Genomic DNA, 27083 nt, shown 5'->3' with positions numbered 1-27083 from the left:
GAGTTACTATATGGCCCAGCAATTCCACTGCTAGCCATATACTCAAGAAAAATGAAAACATATGTCCACACAAAAACTTGTTCATGAATGTTCATAGCAGCATTATTCATAATAGTCAAAAGGTGGAAACAACCCAAGTTTATCCATTGATAAATGAATAAACAAACTGGTATATCCATACAATGGGATATTAGTAAGCCGTAAAAAGGAATGAAGTGCTGATACATACAACAACATGGATGAACCTAAAATCATTATGCTAATAAAAGAAGTCAGTTATACTCAGCCATAAAAGGAAATGAAATTGAGTTATTTGCAGTGAGGCGGATGGACCTAGAGTCTGTCACACAGAGTGAACTAAGTCAGAAAGAGAAAAACAAAATACCATATGCTAACACGTATATATGGAATCTAAAAAAAAAAAAAGGTTCTGAAGAACCTTGAGGCAGGACAGGAATAAAGACGCAGATGTAGAGAATGGACTTGAGGACACGGGGAGGGGAAGGGGAAGCTGGGACGAAGTGAGTGAGTAGCATGGACATATATACACTACCAAATGTAAAATAGATAGCTAGTGGGAAGCAGCCGCATAACACAGGGAGATCAGCTCAGTGCTTTGTGACCACCTAGAGGGGTGGGATAAGGAGGGTGGGAGGGAGACACAAGAGGGAGGAGATATGGGGATATATGTATAGCTGATTCACTTTGTTATAAAGTAGAAACTAACACACCATTGTAAAGCAATTATACTCCAATAAAGATGTTTAAAAAAAAAAAAAAAGTCAGTTAAAAAGGACCACATATTGTATGATTCCATTTACATGAAATGTCCAGAATAGGGAAATCAATAGAGATGGAAAGTAGGTTACTTGGTTGCTTAGGGGCTAGGTCAAGAAGATGGAGGTTAGGGAAGTGATACGTAAAGTTTCTTGTTGAGGTGGTGTGTTCCAAAAGTGACTGTGGTGATGACTGCACGTACCTATGAATATACTAAAAACCACTGAATCGTATACTTATGGGTGAATTGTATGGTATGGGAATCACGTCTCAATAAAGCTGCTTTCATAAAATGATGGGATTATTAGCCTTGCCCTAACTCACTTCTTCACAGGTAGGAACTCTGTTTGCAGAAGCCTGGAGAGCCTCCCACAGCGCAGAATCATGACTCCATGCTAAACTCTCCAAAATCTGTTCTTCAATGCTGTTCAGGTGTTTCACCATGTCCCTGGAGAGCCCCTCCTCTGAGCGGATCACCACCTCAATGACCTGGAGAAGAGAAAACTGAGAAAGTCATGTGGTCTCAAGTAGTCAGTTCTAGACTAGGCTTACATGTATGGCTAGCTCTGCTGTTATTAATGACACAGAACCAAGAATACCTTTGAACCATAATTCTATGGCTTATTAATATATTTTTAATTTATAAAGAAGTTTTTAAGATCTTCAAAATACTTTCACATACATTTCTGGTTTTCATGTTTTATTTTATACACGGAAAACAGAGGCAATGATAGGTGAAAGTGGTCAACAGCCCAATAGTGGTAGAAGTCAGGTCTTGGGTTCCCAGTCCAGTGCTATTTTGAATTCACTGCCCCTTCTCAGACTATTCCTCCCAACAGCTCAAAAGAAAGAATGAATAACATATTTAAAAGGAACTTTGCTTATATACACTATAGTTCCATTTTAATAAGAGTAAATATCTAGAGCAAAGTCTGTAAGCATATATATAAAAATATTAATCGTGATTATTATTTGTAATTAGGATTATAATGTATGACTTTAATATCTACATTTGTGTGTATTTTCTGTTTTTCTTCAAGGAGTATATATTATTTATGTGGTTAAAAAACAACGGCATTTAACTTCTTGAATGAAAAAAGGATGTTACAAATAAAAATGAATTGTTATTAGGTGAGGGCAAAAACTAAACTTTTTCCTCAGATAAAACTACAGATATTTCCTAATGGAAAATTGGAAACACATACATAAACATTAAAGTAAATATAGAGAAGCAATTTTCCTTACAAAACTAAAAAGAATTTAAATTCCATTCAGTCAACAATTAAAATGGATAGGGTTTTCAGTGATCTGCATTTCTGTAACTTTAGGTATATTTAGGTATAAAAATTTAACTCATCAAACTAACTTTTCTATAATCAATAATTTGCAAGTAACACAGATGACAAAATATTAACTAAATTATGCCAACCAGTATAGTAATAGCATCAGTCTTAAATTCAGACATCAGGTAACATTAAATGTTACTGCAGCTGTGACCTCTGTGTTTTGTAAGAAAAAGGTTCTAGCAGGTACAAAAGGGTAAGTAAGTAAGATTCATCCACAACGAATTAGCTCAAATTTGGGGAAGGAGCACCATCTGTTATTACAGCCTCATTAGCTAGACCATGACCACAATTAATTTTAGACCTTTTCTTTCTCCTGAGAGAAAGAGTTTTTGTTCTTCATCATACATCTATTTAACAGGATTATGATTTTCATTCATAATATGGAAATTCAAACTTAACTACTTAGTTCCTGGCCACATTTGCAAGTCAGTGATGGAAAAACTGAAGCTGTGTGATTGGCTTAATTTACTGATTCCCTCTTTGTCTCCCTTTTGTCCTTGATTCCACCCTAAAAGGAATGCTTTCACAATACCTCTGGAAATATTTTCCAGACATCACTACAGCTCACTTCTTCAGCATTAAGACAAACAGAATGTTTACCTGAGGCACACCATAACAGAACTTTGCTCTCATCTCACCTTATAAAAATAAAATGGTCGCAGATTAAGAACTTGAATAATCCAGGGAAAAGTACGAGGTGAGCTATAGGCAAAGAGCACAATTTCCAAACAACAGGCCATCAAGGAATGATGAAATATATCCTGCTCTAAAAGAACCTTGGGGAAGAGAAAGACCACAGTTTAATGAATTTCTCAGCAATTTTAGCCTCTGCCATTATATAAAGAAGACTATAGAAACAAGAAAAAAACTTATATCTTATATAAGTTATAAACCATAACTTATATAAGTGCACATTATATTATACTAGATTACCAGAGATAAAAATCTGAGTTCTTAAACTGATAATTTTCTTATAAGATATAATCTTGCTCAGTGATAGATGTTAAATTCAAATGAGGCATAAACAACAATCTACTTTGAAACTGGAGTAAATAATAAAATAATTAATATTCCTGCCAAGAGAAAAGCATAAGAATTGGGCTCCTTTATTTAAATGACAGTTTTATGTCAACTGTTTTGTCAATATGAGGGCAGTGTTTATTAATCAAAACACAAAAATTAAAGGTGTAGTATATCACAGTTAAGATTTTTAAAAGTTCAGAGAAAGAAATATTTTACTAAGATAAAGTCCTGGGACTTCCCTGGCAGTCCAGTGGTTAAGACTCCATGCTTCCACTGCAGGGGGCATGGATTCGATCCCTGGTCAGGGAACTAAGATCCCGATGCCACGTGGCGTGGCAAAAAAAAAAAAAAGAAAAAGATAAAGTTCTATTTCGCCACTGAGTTTAAAATTTAACATAAGTTTTCAGTTCTATAAATGGTGTTTGTTGCCATCCTTCTTTCAAATACCATTCCAAATCAACAAAGAGAATAAGCAATAGAAAATATCTTGGATAGAACAAGGAGTTAACTGTAACCGCAAAACATATATGAAAACTGAAACTGGATGAAAGGATGACAAATTACTCAGCAGAAAGTAGGATGGTCAAACATAAGGGCCTGAAGAGAGACACTTAAAACAAATGAATCTGCTCCACTCAACTTGGGAAAAACACAGCAACTGAAGGCACAGGCAGAATGGAAAGTAGAGGTTAGGCAGGGGCTGACATGGATGGGTGACTTTTAAGTTTATGGTAGTTAGAAGTCCTCAGGTCCCCACCCAACAACCACTCTAAGGAGTCAGATGATAGGTCTCTAGTCTATCCCAACAAGGATCTAGAGAATTATTCTCTACAGAAACTGAACTAGAGAGAATCAGAGCTTGAGAACACCAGGTATAAAAGAGACCGTGGTTCGGAGTGGCTGGGCCCGTGAGCCACAACTGCTGAGCCTGCGCGTCTGGAGCCTGTGCCCCGCAACGGGAGGGGCCGCGATAGTGAAAGGCCCGCGCACCGCGATGAAGAGCGGTCCCCGCACCGCGATGAAGAGTGGCCCCCGCTTGCCGCAACTGGAGAAAGCCCTCGCACGAACCGAAGACCCAACACAGCCAAAAATAAATAAATAAATAAATAAATAAATAAATAAATAAAGTAGCTATAAAACGCAGCTTTAAAAAAAAAAAAAAAAGAGAGAAGCTTCCTTCTTTAAAAAAAAAAAAAAAAAAAAAAAGAGACCGTGGTTTAAGGTGAAAGTCTGCAGACTGAATTGTGAGACCAAGTTTCCCTTCCTTGCTCTGCTCTGTAACACCAACAGCCAGGCAGATACTTTTCTAAAGAAACTGAAATATTCCAGAGAAGTCTGAAAGACACCAACAGTTGAGGGTCCCTATACTACATGATCACTTGAGGCTACTGGACTTTTATTCTCACTCTTGCACACAGAGCTTTGAGCCAAACTGTTTTGTCAACATAAGGGTTTACTAATGTCTCATTTTTAGTGACTCATTCAAAAAGTAGACATTTGAGGAAAGCCTCCAACTGAAAGACAAAGGTGTAATCCAATATTTGAGGAATAATCCAACATTTGAGGAAAGCCTCCAACTGAAAAACAAAGATCAAAACAAATGGAAAAGAAACTCAGAGGAAACAGAGACAATGCAGGCATCAGAAGAAAACCTCAAAGAAATCTAAATTAACCTCAAAAAATAAGTCTTAGAAATGAAAATATAGCTAAAATAAAAAATTCTTTAGAATTGGATGGTGAAAAATTGAGTAAATATCCTTAGAAGTAGAACAAAAAGACAAAGAAATAGAAAATAAGAGGATTAATCCAGAAGGTTCTTTATCTGAATCATAAAAGCTCCAGAAAGATAAAATTGTGGGCAATACATTATCTAAGAAATAATGCAATAAAATGACCCAGAACTGCAGGACATAAATTTCTGGGCTAAAAGAGCAACTCTGTAGGAATGCCCAACACATGAATGAAAAGACCCACGATTAAGGCACTCTATTATAAATTTCAGAACATTAGTGATAAAAGAATGATAACTAAGATTCCAGAAAGTAAAAACATGTCACATACCAATACAAAGAATTAGAATGCCACTGGATTTCTAATTAGCAATACTGGAATCTAGAAGATAATGGAGCAATGCCTTTTAAATCATAAAATTATACACAGACAACTATTAACCAAGTGTGAGTCTAAAATAAAGACATTCTGGACTTCCCTGGCAGTCCAGTGGTTAAGACTCCATGCTTCCAATGCAGGAGGTGTGGGTTCGATCCCTGGTCAGGGAACTAAGATCCCACATGTCGCGTGGTGTGGCCAAAAAATAAAAAAATAAAAAAATAAAATAAAATAAAGATATTCATGCAGTTTTAAAAAAGACACTTAAGGCAAGGTAAGGTTTCCACGCTTTACTTGAGCCGATAAAATGTCTATACCACTGGATTGTGAAATTATGTATGTATAAGTAATACCTAGAGCAACCAATAAAGAAAAAATCTATACAAAGATATACAGTCTAAAAATGTTCAAAGTGACCCACAGGAAGGTAGGAAAAAGAAAACAGAAAAACAAAACAGAAAACAAAGTATAAAATGGCAGACTTATGCCCTAACAAATCAATAATTTAATTGAACTTAATAGGTAAATTAAATTTACCTATTAAAACAAAAAGCCTGAAGAGTAGATTAAAAAAAACATGACTCAACTATATGCTGCCTACAAGAAACTAATTTCAAAGGATGTTACAGGTAGATTGAAAGTAAAAGAATGGAAAAAGATATACAGGCATACCAGGTTCCAGACCACTGCAATAAAGTGAATATGCAATAAAGCAAATATCGCAATAAAGTGAGTCACACAAAATTTTTTGGTTTCCCAATGCATATAAAAGTTATGCTTAAACTATATTATAATCTATTAAGTGTGCAATAGCATTATGTCTAAAAAAATAACTTAATTAAAAAGTACTTTATTACTAAAAAATGCTGACCATCACCTGAGGCTTCAGTGGGTCGTAATCTTTTTGCAATAGTAAAGATCACTAATCACAGATCACTATAACAAATACAATAGTAGTGAAAAAGTTTGCAATATTGCTACAATTAGCAAAATGTGACACAGAGAAATGAAGTGAGAAAATGCTGTTAGAAATATGGCACCAACAGACTTGATGCAGGGTTGCTGCAAACCTTTAATTTATTAAAAAGTCACTATTTGTGAAGCGCAAAAAAGTGAAGCACAATAAAACTAGGTATGCCTGTATAAACATCAGTCAGATGACTTCAGAACAAAGACAGTTACCAGACTCAGAGAGGGATGTTCTGTCATGATAAAATGATTAATTCACCAAGAAGACACAGTAATCCTCAATGTCTATGCATCAAACAGCAGAGCTTCAAACTATATGAATTAAAAAAAAATCTGATAGAACTGAAAGGAGAAAGAGACAAATCCACAATTTTATTTGGAGACTTCAATACCTTTCTCTCCTCTCAATAACTGATAGAACTAAACAAAAAATTAGCAAGGACACAGAAGAATTCAACACCATTAACCAACAAGATAGAACTGACATTTACAGAACACTCCACCCAAACAATAGCACACATTCTTTTCAAGTGCCCAGAACATTTACCAAGAAAAACCATATCCTGGGTCATAAAATAAACCTCAACAAATATAAACAAAAAGAACTCATAAGATTGTATTATAAAAGTTTAGATATGGAAAACAAATTAGTGGCTAAAGAAACTGAGTGTCACTTAAAAAGGGGTAGTATGAGGGAGATCTTTGTGGCGACAGAACAGTTCTGTATCTTGATTTTGGTGGTGGTTACCTAATCTATACATGTGATATAAGGGTAAAGAGCAAGACACATACATTGTTCTAATGTCAATTTCCTAGTTTTGATATACTATGTAAAATGTAACCACTGGGGGCAAATGGATATATGGGATCCCTCTGTACTACTTTTGCAACTTTCTGTAAATCTATAGTTATTTCAAAATAAAAAGTTGAAAATTTACTTCTTTCTCCGGAAGCTATGGGAGCATATGCTCTATCAAGTATTAGTAAATCATGAAAAAGAAAGACGTGGCATACAGGAAAAATGGGGAACCAACACAGAAGAAAACTTCCAGGGTGCAAACACAGAGAAATTTTATTACACTAGTTAAGCAGCACCTCCAAACATCAACTTTTCTTACTGGAATTGAAGGCCAGAAGGCTCCAAGAGTGACAAGAGAGAGGAGGAGGAGGAAACAAAGATCATATGATAAGTCTGACTTCTTAGAAAAATTCCTTTACATAGCTATTGGAGAGAGTGATCAGACTTGATCAAATGTCCAAAGAAAATGAAGCAATAAAAAAAAAAAGCCATCAACATTTTATTCCTCAAAACTCCCTGAGCGGTATGGCTAGATATCTTAATTATCAGTTGGTTTAATAGTTGAGGGACTTCATTATTAGCTAGCTAGGAATGAAGGACAAAAAAACCGACCAAAGGGAAAGGATAATGATGGTGCATCAAAGAAAAATTTTACAAATTTCACATTTCTGCCTAGAGGTGGCTAGCACTGGGTGTGCCAAAGACAACTAAGGCCAATTAACATGTCATCATGGGTAAGTTTGCCATTAACTGCTGAGCCCCACAATGAACTACAGAGGCTCTCAACACATTGCTTCCAGGCTTAGGTTCTGTAGACCATGCCAGTGGCTGGGAGAGTGAATTTACTTACTGACATGTCCATTCCATGAAGTCTTCGTGTCTCCTGAACCATTACAGTCTCTAATATTTTATAATACAAAATTTCTGCAAGCTTTAGTCTGTTTACAGCAAAATCTACGGGGGGAAACAAGGGGAAAACGTGCTAAATAAATGTAGCTGTTAAGAACTAAAGAGCAAAACTTACATAAGCTACAATCAGATATATTAAAAATTGCAGGGAAAGAAAAAACTTGAGTTTCTATTTTTCCTGGAACAATCTATCTACTTTCAATGCTTTATCAGTTTCAGTTTTGTCTTCTTACCTATGTGAGATCCTGGCTGTTCATCTGTTGATTGGGTATAGTGTTGGCAGAAAGTCTCTCCTATTACTTTCACTGTTTTCATAATGTTTTCCATAGGATTACGCATACAAGATCTAAAAAATACAAAAGGAACCTAATTAACAGAAAAAAAATTCCAGAGTACCAACATTTCTTCAGTCAAGAATTAGTCTAGTTTTTAGTGACCAAAGTCCTGTTCTCAGGTGTAAACCTAGATATGTAAACACAGCATATTTCAAACCAGTCTACAGCCTTTAAATATAATCATTTGGCATATTGTTTTGGAATTTCAACATTAGGGGAGTCAATATTATCTCTATTATGCTTCCATTTATATGAAATTCTAGAAAGGCAAAATTCTAAGGACAGAAAACATATCAGTGGTTTCCAGAGGCTGGGGATGGCATAGGGATTGACTACAAAGGGGCATAAATTTGGGGGGACTGTTCTATGTTTTGATCATGGTGGTGATGGTTATACAACTGTATACATTTGTCAAATCTCATACAACTGTACAGTAAAAAGGATGACTCTTGTATATAAATTATACTTCAATAAACCTAATTTAAGAAAGATTTCTTCATCTGATTTAAGAAAAATGATAGACAGTGTTTATGTATATATTGTGCTGGAACAATAAACTGCATTTAGTTCTTATCAAAGCCAAAAGAATAACAAGTAAAAAAAATGTAGCATTAAAAAGCAAGATGGACTTCCCTGGTGGCACAGTGGTTAAGAATCTGCCTGCCAATGCAAGGGACACGGGTTCGATCCCTGGTCTGGGAAGATCCCACATGCTGCAGAGCAACTAAGCCTGTGTGCCACAACTACTGAGCCTGCGCTCTAGAGCCCGCACGCCGCAACTACTGAGCCCATGCACCGCAACTACTGAAGCACTAGCGCTCTAGGGTGCACGTGCTGCAACTACTGAGCCCAAGTGCTGCAACTACTGAAGACCGCGCACCTAGAGCCTGTGCTCTGCAACAAGAGAAGCCACCGCAATGAGAAGCCCGCATACCATGACAAAGAGTAGCCCCCGCTTGCAGCAGTGAAGACCGAACGCAGCCAAAAATTAAAAAAAAAAAAAAAGGACTTCCCTGGTGGCACAGTGGTTAAGAATCCGCCTGCCAATGCAGGGGACATGGGTTTGAGCCCTGGTCCAGGAAGATCCCACATGCCGCGGATCAACTAAGCCTGTGCGCCACAACTACTGAGCCTGCACTGTAGAGCCTGCAAGCCGCAACTACTGAAGCCCACGCGCGTAGAGCCCGTGCTCCACAGCAAGAGAAGCCACCGCAATGAGGAGCCCATGCACTGCAACGAAGAGTAGCCCCTAATCACCGGAACCGGAGAAAGCCCACACGCAGCAATGAAGACCCAACGCAGCCAAAAATAAATAAATTAAAAAAAAAAAAAAAGAAAGACATTTGGCAAGAAGCAATTAATCCTGTTATATTATTAACTCTGTTAACTTTCTATCAATAAAACACAGAATACAGGTCTTAATTCAGAAATGACACAAATCCAAGACTGTGAGAAACAATGTGATTTGCCCAAAGCCAAATAACTAGTGCAGGGTTCAGAATTCCCAGTCCCATGTTCAAAAAGACCAGCATCATGTGCCATGTAGCATACATGGCAAAAACATTTTATGTTCTTATCAAGTTCTTCTAATGCAAAGCTGTGCCTCTTGAGTTACATTTTCTTCCAACTAGGTTGTCTTTTTAAAATTTTATTATGTGGTAAAAACACATAACAAATTTACCCTCTTAATTTTTAAGTGTACATTATTGTCAGCTATGTGCATGTTATTGTATAGTGATCTCTAGAACTTTCTCATCTTGCATAAATGAAACTCTATACCCATCGAACAACAACTCCCTGTTTCCCCCCTCCCCCATCCCCTGGCAACCACCATGCTACTTTCTGTTTCTATCAGTCTTATTACTTTAGATACCTCATATAAGTGGAATCATGCAGTATTTGTCTTTTTGTGATTGGCTTATTTCACTCAGTATAATGTCTTCAAGATTCATCCATATTGTAGCATATGACAAGATTTCCTTCTTTTTAAGGCTGAGTAATATTCTGTTGTACATACCACATTTTCTTTATTCATTCATTCATCAGTGGACATTTAGGTTGGTTCTATATCTTGGCTCTTACGGGTAATGCTTCAATAAACTTGGGTGTGCAGATATCTCTTTGAGATCCTGTTTTCAACTCTTTGGGATATATACCCAGAAGTGGGATTGCTAGGTCATAAAAATTCTATTTTTAATTATTTGAGAAATCTCCATACTGTTTTCCATATCAGCTACACCATTTATAATCCCACCAGTGGAGTGCCAATTCTGATACTCACCAACACATTTGTTATTTTCTGTTTTTTTGATAGTGGCCATCCGAACGGGTGATATCTCATTGTGGTTTTAATTTGCATTTACCTGATGATTAGTAATGTTGAGAATTTTTTCACATGCTTGTTGGCTATTTGTATGTCTTCTTTGGAGAAATGTCTATTTAAGTCTTTTGCCCCTTTTTCAAATCAGGTGTTTGTTGTTTTTTTGTTTTGTTTTGTTTTTTGTTGTTTGAGTTGTAGGAGTTCTTTATATACTCTGGCTATTAACCCCTTATCTGATATATGGTTTGCAATTACTTTCTTCTATTCTAGTAGGTTGCCTTTTCATCTTATTATTTTCGATGCTGTACAGAAGTATTTAAGTGGGATATAGTCCCATTTTTCTATTTTTGCTTTTGTTACCTATACTTTTGATGTCACATCCAAGAAATCACTGCCCATTTCAGTGTCATAAAGCTTTTCACCTATGTTTTCTTCTAGTTGTACAGTTTCAGGTCTCATGTTTATTAGGTTTTTAACAAATTTTGAGTTAACTTTTGTACATGGTGTAAGATAAAAGTCCATCTTCATTCTTTCACATGTGGATATCTCAAAGAGATATTTGCATACCCAAGTTCACTGCAGCATTACTCACAACAGCCAAGATGTGGAAGCAACCTATATGTCCACTGATGAATGAATGGATAAAGGAAGTGTGGTATGTATATATATACAATGGAATATTATTCAGGCTTAAAAAGAAGGAAATCCTGTCATATGCTACAGCATGGATGAACCTTGAAGATATGATACTAAGTAAATTAAGCCAAACACAAACAAATACTGCATGATTCCACCTATAACAGGTATCTAAAGTATCTTTTGTATATGGTGTAAGATAAGAGTCCATCTTCATGCTTTTGCCTGTGGATATCTGGCTTTCCCCATAATGTAGTCTTGGCACCCTTGTCAAAGATCATTTAATGATATACGTGAACATTTATTTTGGGACTCTAGTCTATTCCATGTCTAGTCTACATGTCTGTCTTTATGCCAATACCATACGGTTTTGCTTACTGTAGCTTTGGAGTGTGTTTTGAAATCAGAAATGTGAGGCCTCCAGCTTTTTACTTCTTTCTCAAGATTATTTTGGCTATTAAAAGTCCTTCAAAATTCCTTATGAATTTTAGATTTTTTTTTTTCTATTTCTGTAAAAATGCCATTGGGATTTTGATAGGGACTGCTATCTTGGTGGTATACAGGGACATTCACTTGGGGAGGTTTCTATGACTTTTTACTCATCTGCCTACTCACTCCATTTGTTTCTCTCCATATCTGGGGTATTAATGAGTATTTTCAAGATCCTATTAATAGGACTTCCCTGGTGGCGCAGTGGTTAAGAATCTGCCTGCCAATGCAGGGGACATGGGTTCGAGCCCTGGTCTGGGAAGATCCCACATGCCACGGAGCAACAAAGCCCGTGCATCACAACTACTGAGCCCGCGTGCCACAACTACTGAAGCCTGCGCACCTAGAGCCCACACTCTGCAACAAAAGAAGCCACTGCAATGAGAAGCCTGTGCACCGCAATGAAGAGTAGCCCCCACTTGCCACAATTAGAGAAAGCCCACGTGCAGCAACAAAGACCCAACGCAGCCAAAAATAATAAATAAATAAATAAAAAAGTCCCATCAACATACCCTTTTCCCCCAGTAACGCTTCTTGGGGATGGGCATACCAGAAGCATCCATTTCCTTTCCTGACCACCACTTTGGAAAATTATAGCATGAAATCATATCCCTCTCTTCATTTGGTTTCTGCTGATAGGTAGTTTGCTGATTTTTACTATTCTGTTATTTCATTAGGTATTAGGAAATAAGGTTCTCTAATCTGGCCTGACTTTATCATCTTTATTACGAAATATGCTTCTTTTTCTTAGACAATTGCATAAAATTCCATTTTACAGCTGTACCATCAATATGTAACCAGTCTCCCATTTGATGGACATTTATATTGAACCCATTTAAAATCAATGTAAAAAGAAAAACAGTAATGCATAAATTAGGGGTGTTACCAGAATGGAATGTTGGAGCTAAATAACCTTTAAGATGCATTTAACCTTGAAAGTCTATAGTAATATGAAATAAAATTTATATACAATTTTTAATAGGTACTTCTATCTGATTTTAGGTCAACATACTTTGTGATTGAAATGGTACAGTAAAACTTGCCAGATGTATATCCACTCTCTCCAGAATTCGGAAGTACTGAAAACAGAATGGAATACAGAATCTAATTTAAAAGAGACATTTGGAAAAATACTAGTATTGTACTCACTCAAAAATGTTTACAAGTTGTTCACTTGGTGCATTTTTCAGTCCGGCCACAATACTCTGTAACCTGCTCACACTTTGGGTGGCTGAAGCAACAGGAGTAATGACTGCTTCTTTTTCTCTTAAATATCGTCGTCCTGTCAGTGGTGTAGAAGGTGCAAATGATGTTTTCTGTCAGAAAAGACAATTATGTGAGATTAAAAAGCTACCTTCTTCCCCATTATGTGCTTAATTCAGTACATATACCATCTTCTCTATTCATGTTTAGTAGGTTACTTTTTCCCCCTCTTCTGGTTACCCACCAAATTTTTAGCAATATTATGCTAATAACATCCTACCTTTAAATAACACTTTCCCAAAGTGCTTTCTATCCATAATCTCATTTTATCTTCATAACATTCATTTGAAATATAACAGGCACATTTTCATTTTACACATGAGGAAATAGGCACAGAGAAGTTAAAAAACTTGTTTAAGCTGACAAAGGTAATGGCAGAGCTGGGACTAAAACTTAGGTTTCTATCTTCCGGACCAGTGAATTTTCCATTAGACCTCATCCTCCAACCCACCTAACACATAAATACAGAATTAAGCCTTGGCTATTAACAATCAAATCCAGAGTTATATGGCTAAAGTTTGGGAAGAGCACATAGTTCGTCATGGGTAGGAAAGCAAACTAAATTTTAAGGCAAGAGAAGAGTGGCTAAAGTGATGCAAAGAAAAAATAGGAAGAAAGCATAAATCCTTCTTCATATCCAAAGACACATACTCTACTGAAAACCCAGGCATTCTGGGAAAATATCCAAATATGAAAAATTGCAAGAAATGAGGTATAAATACTAAATGCCATAGTTTTGAAAAATACCTTTTAAGGCTTTCATGGGAAATATGAATTAGTAGAAGAAACTCAAGATTTAACTTGAAAGATGCTTCTGCTGTTAGTAGAATCACACACACAGAGAAAAAGATCATTCAAGACTGAGGCCAGGCTAGGTTAATTACTTTTTCAAAGTGTTGTTGAAGGTTACACTCCACATTAGCCTGTGCTGTCAGTTTCCCTAATGGGGCATCACCAGTGAACTTTCGAGGAGTTCCAATTTCCTCTTCTGCATCTGCTCCCAAAAAGATCCTCTCATCAAAGTCACCAACAGTTAAAACATATTCTTCATACTCCTTGTTCACTGCTTTGCTGAAAAGAGAATTATTTTAAGCTGCTAGAATAAAACTAAGTTACACAATGGATTTATCTTGACTTGATAGATTTTGACTCCACAGACTAGAAAAGCTCATGACTTTCTAGTTTTTATTAACTTTGCCCATCTAACAATATCAGAGGTTTCTATCCGATCACAGACATTCTTCACATTCACATACATGGCAATAAATTACTTTGAAAGGTGAGTGAAAAGAATATACACTTAATCTGGAAACTAGTTGAACCTAATTAAGACCTGATCATTGAGGAAACAACTGTGTGTGGCCTTGAAATATAAGCACATTCTGAATTTGCCAATATTTGATTAATGAAAGAATGTAAAGTCAAATACAGAAGTCACTGGGTCTGTTTATGAGTTTCTCAGGAGAGCAGCTGTTTTAAGAGCCAATGGGATCTTAAAATAAATGTACTTAAAGACAGCAAGGCTTAGTGATAACACCCACTCAATGCCACCAAAACAGAAGGAACTTGAATTTGGAGCAGTTACCTTCATACAACATTTCACTTAACAAAGTGCAACAAATCATATTGTCAGCTTATGATATGCCAGATACCATCAGTGCTAGACACTTACCTATTATCAGTAAAACTAGAAAGGTCCAGAAGGCATTCTCCCTTTAAAATCTGGGGGAAAAAAGCCATTTTGTGACTTCATGTAAGTAAGCATATTAACATACACACAAAAATACTACATTTATCTAAATTTTCACATTGGTAGTTATTATAAATAACACACACACACAAAATAGAATTACTAAATCTTTCTTTCAGACCTGTAAATCCTATTTAGTATGCAAATAAAATATTAAAAAACATTTAAAGTCAAGTTTTGAAAATACTTTGTAGTCTATAGCAGTGGTTTCCAAATTTTAGTGACATAACAATCATGTAGGGGAACTTGTTAAAAATGCAGACTGACAGACCTCAAGGTCTGAACTAAGGCAGCAGTTTTAACAAATCCCTCAAGTGATTCTCATGAAAGCTGTCCAATTTTAAACATTGGTCTATGGAAAATGGAAACTAACAGTTACTGAATGATAATGTATGTCAGGCAAGCAAAAGATTTGAAAGGAATATAGGTACTGTTACTGGTGACAGAGGAAAACTACACTGTTAGCAATACTTTCTGTGTATCCACACTATACTTAGATTACTACATAACAAGGGTTGCAAACTCAAATGATTTCAGGGGTCAGGGATCAACATACATAAATGAAGAGGGCAGAAAGCACACTTCCCATCCTAAAAAAGGTGGCCAAAAGAAGTGGCCATCATTTAGCTTGACAACAGTTACCATGTAGAAATTGCAAACCAGTATTGCCATAGCTTCTGATTTTTAAAAAATTTTCATACAAAAGATCTTTATGTGTAAGTTAAAAATTGAACAAAATAAAAATGAAATAAAAAATTAAAACACCCTAAACAGGCCAAATAAAGCATCTGGCCCATGGGCAGGAGAACCACTGTCCAAACCAGGATACTTTTGGAGTGAAATAAGACATTATAATAATTATGCCAAGACAACAGCCAAAACCCAGATAATTCAGGCAAACCAAGATGAATGGTCATCATAGCCAGGGGCCACTAGTGCCTTGCTTCAGCAAAGCACAATAGACATAAACCTTGAGTTCCTTTAAAAGTTTATTTTGCTGGAGATTAAAGTTCTACAAAGAGATATTTTACACAGATATACACACAAAAATATATACTGTGTATATATACACATAAATAAATACTTGTTTGTTTGCTGAAAGATAAGACTAAATACAAAAGGATGTCCAAGAGGGACTTCCCTGGCAGTCCAGTGGTTAAGAATCCCCCTTCCAATGCAGGGGATTCGATCCCTGGTCGGGGAACTAAGATCCCACATGCCGTGGGGCAACTAAGCCTGTGCGCCACAACTACTGAGCACACGGGCCACAACTACAGAGCCGACGCACTCTGGAGCCCATGCACCACAACTGGAGAGAAGCCCGCGCGCCGCAGTGGAGGATCCCTCATGCCGCAACTGAGACCCAAGGCTGGAGATTGGTTCAAGATGGCAGAGTAGAAGGACGTGCTCTCACTCCCTCTTGCGAGAGCAGTGGAATGACAACTAAATGCTGAACAATCATCAACAGGAAGACACTGGAACTCACCAAAAAAGACACCTCACATCCAAAGACAAAGGAGAAGCCACAGTGAAACGGTAGGAGGGGTACAATCACAATAAAATCAAATCCCATAACTGCTGGGTGGGTGACTCACAAACTGGAGAACACTTATACCACAGAAGTCCACCCACTGGAGTGAAGGTTTTGAGTGCAACGTCAGGCTTCCCAACCTGGGGGTCCAGCAACAGGAAGAATTCCTAGAGAATCAGACTTTGAAGGCTAGCGGGATTTGACTGCAGGACTTTGACAGGACTGTGGGAAACAGAGACTCCACTCTTGGAGGGCACACACAAAGTAGTGTGCGTATCGGGACCCAGGGGAAGGAGCAGTGACCCCATAGGAGACTGAACCAGACCTACCTGCTAGTGTTGGAGGTACTCCTGCAGAGAAGGGGAGCAGCTGTGGCTCACCAAGGGACAGGGACACTGGCAGCAGAAGTTCTGGGAAGTACTCCTTGGCGTGAGCCCTGCCAGAGTCTGTCATTAGCCCCACCAAAGAGCCCGGGTAGGCTCCAGTGTTGGGTCGCCTAGGCCAAACAACCAACAGGGAGGGAACCCAGCCCCACCCATCAGCAGACAAGTGGATTAAAGTTTTACTGAGTTCTGCCCACCAGAGCAACAGCCAGCTCTACCCACCACCAGTCCCTCCTATCAGAAAACTTCCACAAGCCTCTTAGATAGTCTCATCCACCAGAGGGCAGACAGCAGAAGCAAGAAGAACTACAATCCTGCAGCCTGTGGAACAAAAACCACATTCACAGAAAGACAGACAGATTGAAAAGCCAGAGGGCTATGTACCAGATGAAGGAACAAGATAAAACCCCAGGAAAAACAACTAAATGAAATGGAGATAGGCAGTCTTCCAGAAAAAGAATTCAGAATAATAATAGTGAAGATGATCCAGGACCTCGGAAAAAGAATGGAGGCAAAGATCGAGAAGGTGCAAGAAATGCTAAACAAAGACCTAGAAGAATTAAAGAACAAACAAACAGAGGTGAACAATACAATAACTGAAATGAAAAATACATGAGAAGGAATCAATAGCAGCATAACTGAGGCAGAAGAACGGATAAGTGACCTGGAAGACAGAATGGTGGAATTCACTGTTGTGGAACAGAATAAAGAAAAAAGAATGAAAAGAAATGAAGACAGCCTAAAAGACCTCTGGGACAACATTAAATGCAACAACATTCGCATTATAGGGATCCCAAAAGGAGAAGAGAGAGAGAAAGGACCAGAGAAAATATTTGAAGAGATTATAGTCAAAAACTTCCCTAACATGGGAAAGGAAACAGCCACCCAATTCCAGGAAGTGCAGAGAGTCCGTTACAGGATAAAGCCAAGGAGAAACACGCCGAGACACATAGTAATCAAATTGGCAAAAATTAAAGACAAAGAAAAATTATTGAAAGCAGCAAGGGAAAAATGACAAATAACATACAAGGGAACTCCCATAAGTTTAACGGCTGAGTTCTCAGCAGAAACTCTACAAGCCAGAAGGGAGTGGCATGATATACTTCAAGTGATGAAAGGGAAGAACCTACAACCAAGATTACTCTACCCAGCAAGGATCTCATTCACATTCGATGGAGAAATCAAAAGCTTTACAGACAAGCAAAAGCTAAGAGAATTCAGCACCACCAAACCAGCTCTACAACAAATGCTAAAGGAACTTCTCTAAGTGGGAAACACAAGAGAAGAAAAGGACCTACAAAAACAAACCCAAAACAATTAAGAAAATCATAATAGGAACATACATATCAATAATTACCTTAAACGTGAATGGATTAAATGCTCCAACCAAAAGACACAGGCTCGCTGAATGGATACAAAAACAAGACCCACATATATGCTGTCTACAAGAGACCCACTTCAGACCTAGGGACACATACAGCCTGAAAGTGAGGGGATGGAAAAAGATATTCCATGCAAATGGAAATCAAAAGAAAGATGGAGTAGCAATACTCATATGAGATAAAATAGACTTTAAAATAAATAATGTTACAGGAGACAAGGAAGGACACTACATAATGATCAAGGCATCAATCCATGAAGAAGATATAACAACTATAAATTTTTATGCACTCAACATAGGAGCACCTCAATACATAAAGCAACTGCTAACAGCTATAAAAGAGGAAATCGACAGTAACACAATAATAGTGGGGGACTTTAACACCTCACTTACACCAATGGACAGACCATACAGACAGAAAATTAATAAAGAAACACAAGCTTTAAATGATACAAGAGACCAGATAGATTTAACTGATATTTATAGGACACTCCATCCAAAAACAGCAGATTATACTTTCTTCTCAAGTGCACACAGAACATTCTCCAAGATAGATCACATCTTGGGTCACAAATCAAGCCTCAGTAAATTTAAGAAAATTGAAATCATATCAAGCATCTTTTCTGACCACAACGCTATGAGATTAGAAATAAATTACAGGGGAAAAGACGTAAAAAACACAAACACATGGAGGCTAAACAATACATTACTAAATAACCAAGAGATCACTGAAGAAATCAAAGAGGAAAGCAAAAAATACCTAGAGACAAATGACAATGAAAACACGACGATCCAAAACCTATGGGATGCAGCAAAAGCAGTTCTAAGAGGGAAGTCTATAGCTATACAAGCCTACCTCAAGAAACAAGAAAAATCTCAAGTAAACAATCTAACCTTACACCTAAAGGAACTAGAGAAAGAAGAACAAACAAAACCCAAAGTTAGCAGAAGGAAAGAAATCATAAAGATCAGAGCAGAAATAAATGAAATAGAAACAAAGAAAACAATAGCAAAGATCAATAAAACTAAAAGCTGGTTCTTTGAGAAGATAAACAAAATTGATAAACCATTAGCCAGACTCATCAAGAAAAAGAGGGAGAGGACTCAAATCAATAAAATTAGAAATGAAAAAGGAGAAGTTACAACAGACAACACAGAAACACAAAGCATCCTAAGAGACTACTACAAGCAACTCTATGCCAATAAAATGGACAACCTGGAAGAAATGGACAAATTCTTAGAAAGGTATAACCTTCCAAGACTGAACCAGAAGAAATAGAAAATATGAACAGACCAATCACAAGTAATGAAATTGAAACTGTGATAAAAATCTTCCAACATACAAAGTCCAGGACTAGATGGCTTCACAGGTGAATTCTATCAAACATTTAGAGAAGAGATAACACCCATCCTTCTCCAACTCTTCTAAAAAATTGCAGAGGAAGGAACACTCCCAAACTCATTCTATGAGGCCACCATCCCCCTGATACCAAAACCAGACAAAGATACTACAAAAAAAGAAAATTACAGACCAATATCACTGATGAATATAGATGCAAAAATCCTTAACAAAATACTAGCAAACAGAATCCAACAGCACATTAAAAGGATCATACACCATGATCAAGTGGGATTTATCCCATGGATGCAGGATTCTTCAATATATGGAAATCAATCAATGTGATACACCATATTAACAAACTGAAGAATAAAAACCATATGATCATCTCAATAGATGCAGAAAAAGCTTTTGACAAAATTCAACACCCATTTATAATAAAAACTCTCCAGAAAGTGGGCATAGAGGGAACCTACCTCAACATAATAAAGGCCATATACGACAAACCCACAGCAAGCATCATTCTTAATGGTGAAACACTAAAAGCATTTCCTCTAAGATCAGGAACAAGACAAGGATGTCCACTCTCCCCACTATTATTCAACATAGTTTTGGAAGTCCTAGCCACGGCAATCAGAGAAGAAAAAGAAATAAAAGGAATACAAATTGGATAAGAAGAAGTAAAACTGTCACTGTTTGCAGATGACATGATATTATACATAGGGAATCCTAAAGATGCCACCAGAAAACTACTAGAGCTCATCAATGAATTTGGTAAAGTTGCAGGATACAAAATTAATGCACAGAAATCTCTTGCATTCCTATACATTAACAACAAAAAATCTAAAAGAGAAATTAAGGAAACACTCCCATTTACCACTGCCACAAAAAGAATAAAATACCTAGGAACAAACCTACCTAGGGAGACAAAAGACCTGTATGCAGAAAACTATAAGACACTGATGAAAGAAATTAAAAATGATACAAACAGATAGAGAGATATACCATGTTCTTGGGTTGGAAGAATCAATATTGTGAAAATGACTATACTACCCAAAGCAATCTACAGATTCAATGCAATCTCTATCAAGTTACCAGTGGCATTTTTTACAGAACTAGAACAAAAAATCTTAAAATTTGTATGGAGACAGAAAGACCCCGAATAGCCAACAGTCTTGAGGGGAAAAAACGGAGCTGGAGGAATCAGACTCCCTGACTTCAGACTATACTACAAAGTTATAGTAATCAAGACAATATGGTACTGGCACAAAAACAGAAATATAGATCAATGGAACAGGATAGAAAGCCCAGAGATAAACCCAGGCACCTATGGTCAACTAACCTATGACAAAGGAGGCAAGGATATACAATGGAGAAAAGACAGACTCTTCACTAAATGGTGCTGGTAAAACTGGACAGCTACATGTAAAAGAATGAAATTAGAACACTCCCTAACACCATACACAAAAATAAACTCAAAATGGATTAAAGACCTAAATGTAAGACCAGACACTATAAAACTCTTAGAGGAAAACATAGGAAGAACACTCTTCAACATAAATCACAGCAAGATCTTTTTTGATCCACCTCCTAGAGTAATGGAAATAAAAAACAAAAATAAACAAATGGGACCTAATGAAACTTAAAAGCTTTTGCAAAGCAAAGGAAACTACAAACAAGACAAAAAGACAACCCTCAGAATGGGAGAAAATATTGGCAAACAAATCAACGGACAAAGGATTAATCTCCAAAATATATAAACAGCTCATGCAGCTCAATATTAAAGAAACAAACAACCCAATCCAAAAATGGGCAGAACACCTAAATAGACATTTCTCCAAAGAAGACATACAGATGGCCAAGAAGCACATGAAAAGCTGCTCAACATCACTAATTATTAGAGAAATGCAAATCAAAACTCCAATGAGGTATCACCTCACACCAGTTAGAATGGGCATCATCAGAAAATCTACAAACAACAAATGCTGGAGAGGGTGTGGAGAAAAGGGAACACTCTTACACTGTTGGTGGGAATGTAAATTGATACAGCCACTATGGAGAACAGTATGGAGGTTCCTCAAAAAACTAAAAATAGAATTACCATATGACCCAGCAATCCCACTACTGGGCATATACCCAGAGAAAACCATAATTCAAAAAGACACATGCACCCCAATGTTCACTGCAGCACTATTTACAGTAGCCAGGACTTGGAAGCAACCTAAATGCCCATCGACAGATGAACGGATAAAGAAGATGTGGTATATATATACAATAGAATATTACTCAGCCATAAAAAAGGAACGAAATTGGGTCATTTGTAGAGACGTGGATGAATCTAGAGACTGTCATACAGAGTGAAATAAGTCAGAAAGAGAAAAACAAATATTGTATATTAATGCATACATGTGGAACCTAGAAAAATGGTATAGATGAACGGGTTTGCAGGGCAGAAATTGAGACACAGTTGTAGAGAACAAACGTATGGACACCAAGGGGGGAAAGCGGTGGGGGGCAGGGTGTGTGGTGGTGTGATGAATTGGGAGATTGGGATTGACATATATACACTAATATGTGTAAAAAATAAAATTCTAATATTAAAAAAAAAAAGACCCAATGCTACCAAAAAATAAAATTAAATAAATAAATAAATATTAAAAAAAAAAAAAAGAAGTATGTGCAAGAGAAGAAACCAGTTAGGGAAGACTTTATGCTCAGAGGAAAATCTCATAATAGTATTTGCAAAGAGGGGAACTATAATAATGACCTAATTAATCCATATTCCTATTTTTTTTTTTTCCAACCAAAGAGAAAACTCAAGTCGTAGCTGGATTAAATGGCTCAGCGTTGGGGAAATAAATTGAGACCCAAAGGAAAAAGCCAACTCAAACATATAGAAATAGCAAGGTAAATTATTGAGAAAAAAAATCCAGAATGCATGTAGGTAGCCCACAACTGTAAGGGATTTTCTGCTCTACTCATATTGAATTAAAGCTACAGTTGTTATATTGATACATCATCCTACTTTCAGTAAACAGTCAGCAGTTATTCAAATTGTGGCAGTAAACTAGCTTACTCTGACCTCCTGCTTTTCATAATTCTTTATCAGGCTTACTCTGATGTTCTGTTCTTTATAATTCTCTATCAGAACCTCCTATAGTTGCCTCTGACAGTGCATTTACTTGACAGTACATACAGATGGTCACATTCTTCAACAGCTCAGTTTTGCACATCACAGAAAATCACAGGACAACTCCACATCACATCAGAGACTGAAACCTGGGAATCTTGACCCTGAGTCCTATAATGTTAAGAACTTGCTTAAAATATTGCTTTTCCCCTTGAGGCTGCTGCTGCTGACCCCCCAAAATCTGAGTCATTTAATTGTAAGTATAGTACCTTCCTGTCAAAGAGCTTTGAAATATATGGCTTAAAGTAGTGCTCCTTTATTCCTTTGGCTTCTACCAGAAGTCCGTCATGTAGTTCACACAGTACAGGAATGATGCAGGGAGGCTCTTCAGAAGCCCTAAAGTCAGCAGTATGGAAATCAGACGGTAAACCTAATTTGACAGGGTATAAAGAGCAATGGAGGGAAAAGAGAATATGGTCAATTTTTGAAACTCTTTTTCTAAAAATTGATAATCAGTTTTCAAAAATAAATAAGGTCTTACCTTTAAATGACGGATTTAGCAAGTCTCGTCTGTTTGGGCACATAATGGCATTGGCAAAAATCAGATCCAAGCAGCACAGAAGTAAATGATAAGAGTTTACTAAATCATCTCCAATCATACGAAAATTACCTTTAGAAGAAAAGAGACACAAAACCCAGAAACCTTTCAGGTCAAATAGCACCAAGTTCCCACAGTAGAAATGTAAAACACCTGAAAGTGTCACCTTACCCTTAGTATAAACAAAGAGTGTCCAACAGAAATTAAAGAGCTCCTTAACACTGCAAGGAATCCTCCTAAAAAGGGGGAAAAATGTACTTTTTATCTGACTAACTTACTAAATATCATTCCACATTTGTCACTTAAATTGAAACAGCAAATATAACGAATAGTAAAGTCAAATTACATATAAAATCTCATTCACAAAGGACAGACAACTATGTTTTATTAAATGGAATTAAAAAGTAGACTTTTAAAAATGCAAATTCCCTTAATAAGTTTGTATCATAATTTCTATGTCAATTATATGAGGATTAAGTGTCTCACCTCTGCTTCCTGCTTCGTGGTAACTTTGGTGGCTCTTCATATGGATTTTGAAATATATCTAAAAAAATTGGCTCAAATTTTTTGAAAATTACAGTAGACACCTCAAAATTTCTTTCTAGCCTTTCTATACGTTCACGAAATTCTTGTGGCAAGTTTGACATGTCCATCCACTTCTTCATTTTACTAAAAAACTGTATTAAACTAAAAAAACAGAAAACAAGCAACTTTAAAATGAGTCCGTATAAGGGAAGGAAAAGAAGACACTCTACTTATGCCTAAAAATCTTTATTAAATGCCTGATTTTATTTAAAAAAAGAAAAAGAGAGAGAGAGAGAAAAAAACCAAAAACCTCACTCCAAGTGCTATGAAATTACTTTGGTTCCCAGAATCACTGTGGGAATGTAGATTTTGAATTAGTAGTCAATACATAAAATACCTTCTACTATGCAGGGAGTACCTATCTACTTCTTTTATTCCCTGCAGCACCTATACAATACTCTGCATATAAATTACAAAGTAAATGTTAGGCATCAGACTGATGAGTTCACAAAACTAGTTTGAGGAAAGACAGAATCTCCCAATACTGGATTCTGAAATTTGATCACAAAGCACCAGACTGTTACAGGGCAGGAATAAAATTCAAATGTTTGTGTTCCAACGTGTGGTTCTACCACCAAATATAAACTAAGAAGGTAGTACATACCCAGAATATCACTTAATGGATAATGGCTCTACCTTTCTGGCTTATTTAATTATGAGTGCATTTTTTTTATGTCCTCATGTTAGTATGGTCTTAGACTGAAATTTTGTAGTGTTAAAGCTCATTTAAGTGTCTAGCGCTATATACAGAACGATACTTGTAATTTTTTTTTTTAAAAAAGGTGGTGGAAGAAATCATCAGCTAGTTGTCCATAGGTGTTCAAACTCCAGACATGCTGATTGAAATCTAAGAATCTGAGTTTTTTTAAAAGATCTTTATCAGGGCTTCCCTGGTGGCACAGTGGATAAGAATCTGCCTGCCAATTCAGGGGACACGGGTTCGATCCCTGGTCCGGGAAGATCCCACATGCCACAGAACAACTAAGCCCGTGCACCACAACTACTGAGCCTGCGCTGTGGAGCCCGCGAGCCAAAACTACTGAAGCCCATGCGTCTAGAGCCCATGCTCCGCAACAAGAGAAGCCACCGCACTGCAACGAAGAGTAGCCCCCCACTCGCTGCAACTAGAGAAAGCCTGCATGCAGCAATGAAGACCCAACACAGCCAAAAAAAAAAAAAGTATATCATGATACCCTGTGTGTGAGAATTCTCCTTTCTGGTTTTCTTTTTTTAACGGGTAATATGCATAATTACAAAATTTAAAAGGTACTAAAGGATATATGATGTCCGCTATCACCGCCCTCCCAGTTTTTTTCCACTAAAGCAATCAACTTTGCCTTAGTGACTAATTACATTGTTACTAGTTACTTATTTATCCTTGCAAAGCTTTTTAAGGCATTTATAAACATATACCTACTTAAACTTTTTTCCCACTCAAATGATACCATACTACCTACAATACTCTGCACTTCATTTTTTTCCCTGTAATTTATTTTGGAGATCTTTTTATATCAGTTCATGTTACACTCCTTCCATAATTTTAAGAGCCGCATTTTATTCCACTATATGAATGTACCATAAATGTATTTAAACATTCCCTTTTATCCCTTAATCTTTTTATTTTGAAATAGCATCAAACTTACAAAAAAGTTGCGAAATAGTATACAAGAACTCCTATATTCACCAATAATTAACATTTTGTGTATTTGCTTTGTCATCCATCTCTCTCTCTGTGTATATATGTGCATACAAGTGTTCCTTGATTTATCATGGGGTTACATCCTGACAAACCCACTGTAAGCTGAAAATATTATAAGCTGAAAATGCATTTAATATACCTAACTTACCAAACATCATAGCTTAGCCTAGCCCACCTTAAATGTGCTCAGAACACTTCCATTAGCCTACAGATGGGTAAAATCATCTAACACAAAGCCTATTTGATAAAAAAAAGTGTTGACTGTCTCACGTAGTTTAATGAATACTCTATTGAAAGTAAAAACCGGAATGGTTGTATGGGTACAGAGTGGTTGTAAGTGTATTGGTTGTTTACCCTCCTGACTGCATGGCTGACTGGGAGCTATGGCTCACTGCTGCTGCCCAGCATCATGAGACAGTATCACACCATCAAGTCACAAATCTTAAGTCGAATCATCATCTGTATATGTATCCACATGTGATGGTTAATTTTAGGTGTCAATTGGACTGAGCCACGGTGCCCAGATAGTTGGTCAAACATTATTCTGGATGTTTCTGTGAAGATGTTTTTTGATGAGATTAAAATTTTTTAGAAAAGTTATGTACGGGCTCATGGATTTCCACTGCCAATCTGGACCAAAGCCAATCTGCCTACAGTCACTGCTGAGTGCCCAATCAGCCAGCGGCAGAGCAAGGTTCTTTAGGAGGCTGTATATGCTCTGAATCAGCAAACAATATAGTGCTGTTTCTTCCATAGCCAGGATTCACAGGTCCAGGAATCAAGAGGTGGGGGGAGAGTGGCACCACTCACTATTACCCCTATTGACCCACCAGCAAAATTTTTGCTTCCTGTCCCTGTCACATTATACTCTGTTGGCCTAGAGGTCTTAGTTCCAGAGAGAGTAATGCTTCCACCAAGAGATACAACAATAATCCATTGAACTAGAAGTTAAGACTGCCATCCAACCACTTTGGGCTCCTCATGCCTCTAAAGCAACAGGCAAAGAAGGGAGTTACTATGCTGGCTGGAGTCACTGATCCTGATGACCAAGGAGAAATTGGATTGCTACTCCAGAATGGAGGTAAAGAATAGAATACAAGAATCTCTTAGGGTAGCTCTTACTATTACCATGCCCTGTAACTGAAGTCAATGGAAAACTACAACAATCTAATCCAGGCAGGACTACTAATGGCCCAGACTCTTCAGGAATGAAGGTTTCGGGTCACCTCACCAGGTAAAAAACCACGACCAGCTGAGGTGCTTGGTGAAGGCAAAGGAAATATGGAGCGGGCAGTGGAAGAAGGTTATTAATACCAACTACAACCACGTGACCAGCTACGAAACGAGGACTCTAATTGTAATGAGTATTTCTTATTTTGCTACAAGTGTTTGTGTGCGTGTATTAAATCTTTGTATTCCTTCCTCTCTTACCCACTTGTTACGTAACATAGCATGTACTGACTTTATACCACAGTATTGTTAACTTTACTTCCGAGTATTTAAGTTACAGGATATCAAGAAGAAGAGTAAACATCACCCAAGGATTTTGCATCCTCTTTTGGGGAAAGGGTTAAGGCATTTTTGGTTGTACAAAGGATACTTATGTCATGTTAGGCTAATGTATGATCTTGTTATGGCTTTTACTTGCAGATTAAGTATGGTGTAAGGAGATGTGTATGGGCGCCCAGATACTCAGTCAAACATTATTCCAA

The 27083-nt window shown here is 37.1% G+C and overlaps 1 protein-coding gene across 2 annotated transcripts in view; it reads right to left on the bottom strand.

The window, feature by feature from the left end:
• Window positions 1-27083, bottom strand: part of RBL1 (RB transcriptional corepressor like 1) — a 76328-nt gene that overhangs the window by 40171 nt on the left and 9074 nt on the right. Inside the window, exons 3-13 of one of the 2 annotated variants that reach the window (XM_059897072.1) lie at window positions 23574-23774; window positions 23259-23323; window positions 23031-23159; window positions 22759-22919; window positions 14648-14697; window positions 13860-14046; window positions 12862-13028; window positions 8166-8278; window positions 7874-7977; window positions 2762-2899; window positions 1102-1281 (exon numbers count right to left, since the gene is read on the bottom strand). In XM_059897072.1, coding sequence (XP_059753055.1) covers window positions 1102-1281; window positions 2762-2899; window positions 7874-7977; window positions 8166-8278; window positions 12862-13028; window positions 13860-14046; window positions 14648-14697; window positions 22759-22919; window positions 23031-23159; window positions 23259-23323; window positions 23574-23774 — 1495 coding nt within the window. The remainder of the gene's footprint in view (window positions 1-1101; window positions 1282-2761; window positions 2900-7873; window positions 7978-8165; window positions 8279-12861; window positions 13029-13859; window positions 14047-14647; window positions 14698-22758; window positions 22920-23030; window positions 23160-23258; window positions 23324-23573; window positions 23775-27083) is intronic. The other variant, XM_059897073.1, reaches the window with a different exon arrangement.

Source organism: Balaenoptera ricei, chromosome 15, assembly GCF_028023285.1.
Source record: "Balaenoptera ricei isolate mBalRic1 chromosome 15, mBalRic1.hap2, whole genome shotgun sequence".
Lineage (NCBI taxonomy): Eukaryota > Metazoa > Chordata > Mammalia > Artiodactyla > Balaenopteridae > Balaenoptera > Balaenoptera ricei.
Note: the sequence above shows the minus strand (reverse complement) of the source record. Positions and strands in the feature narration are given on the sequence as shown.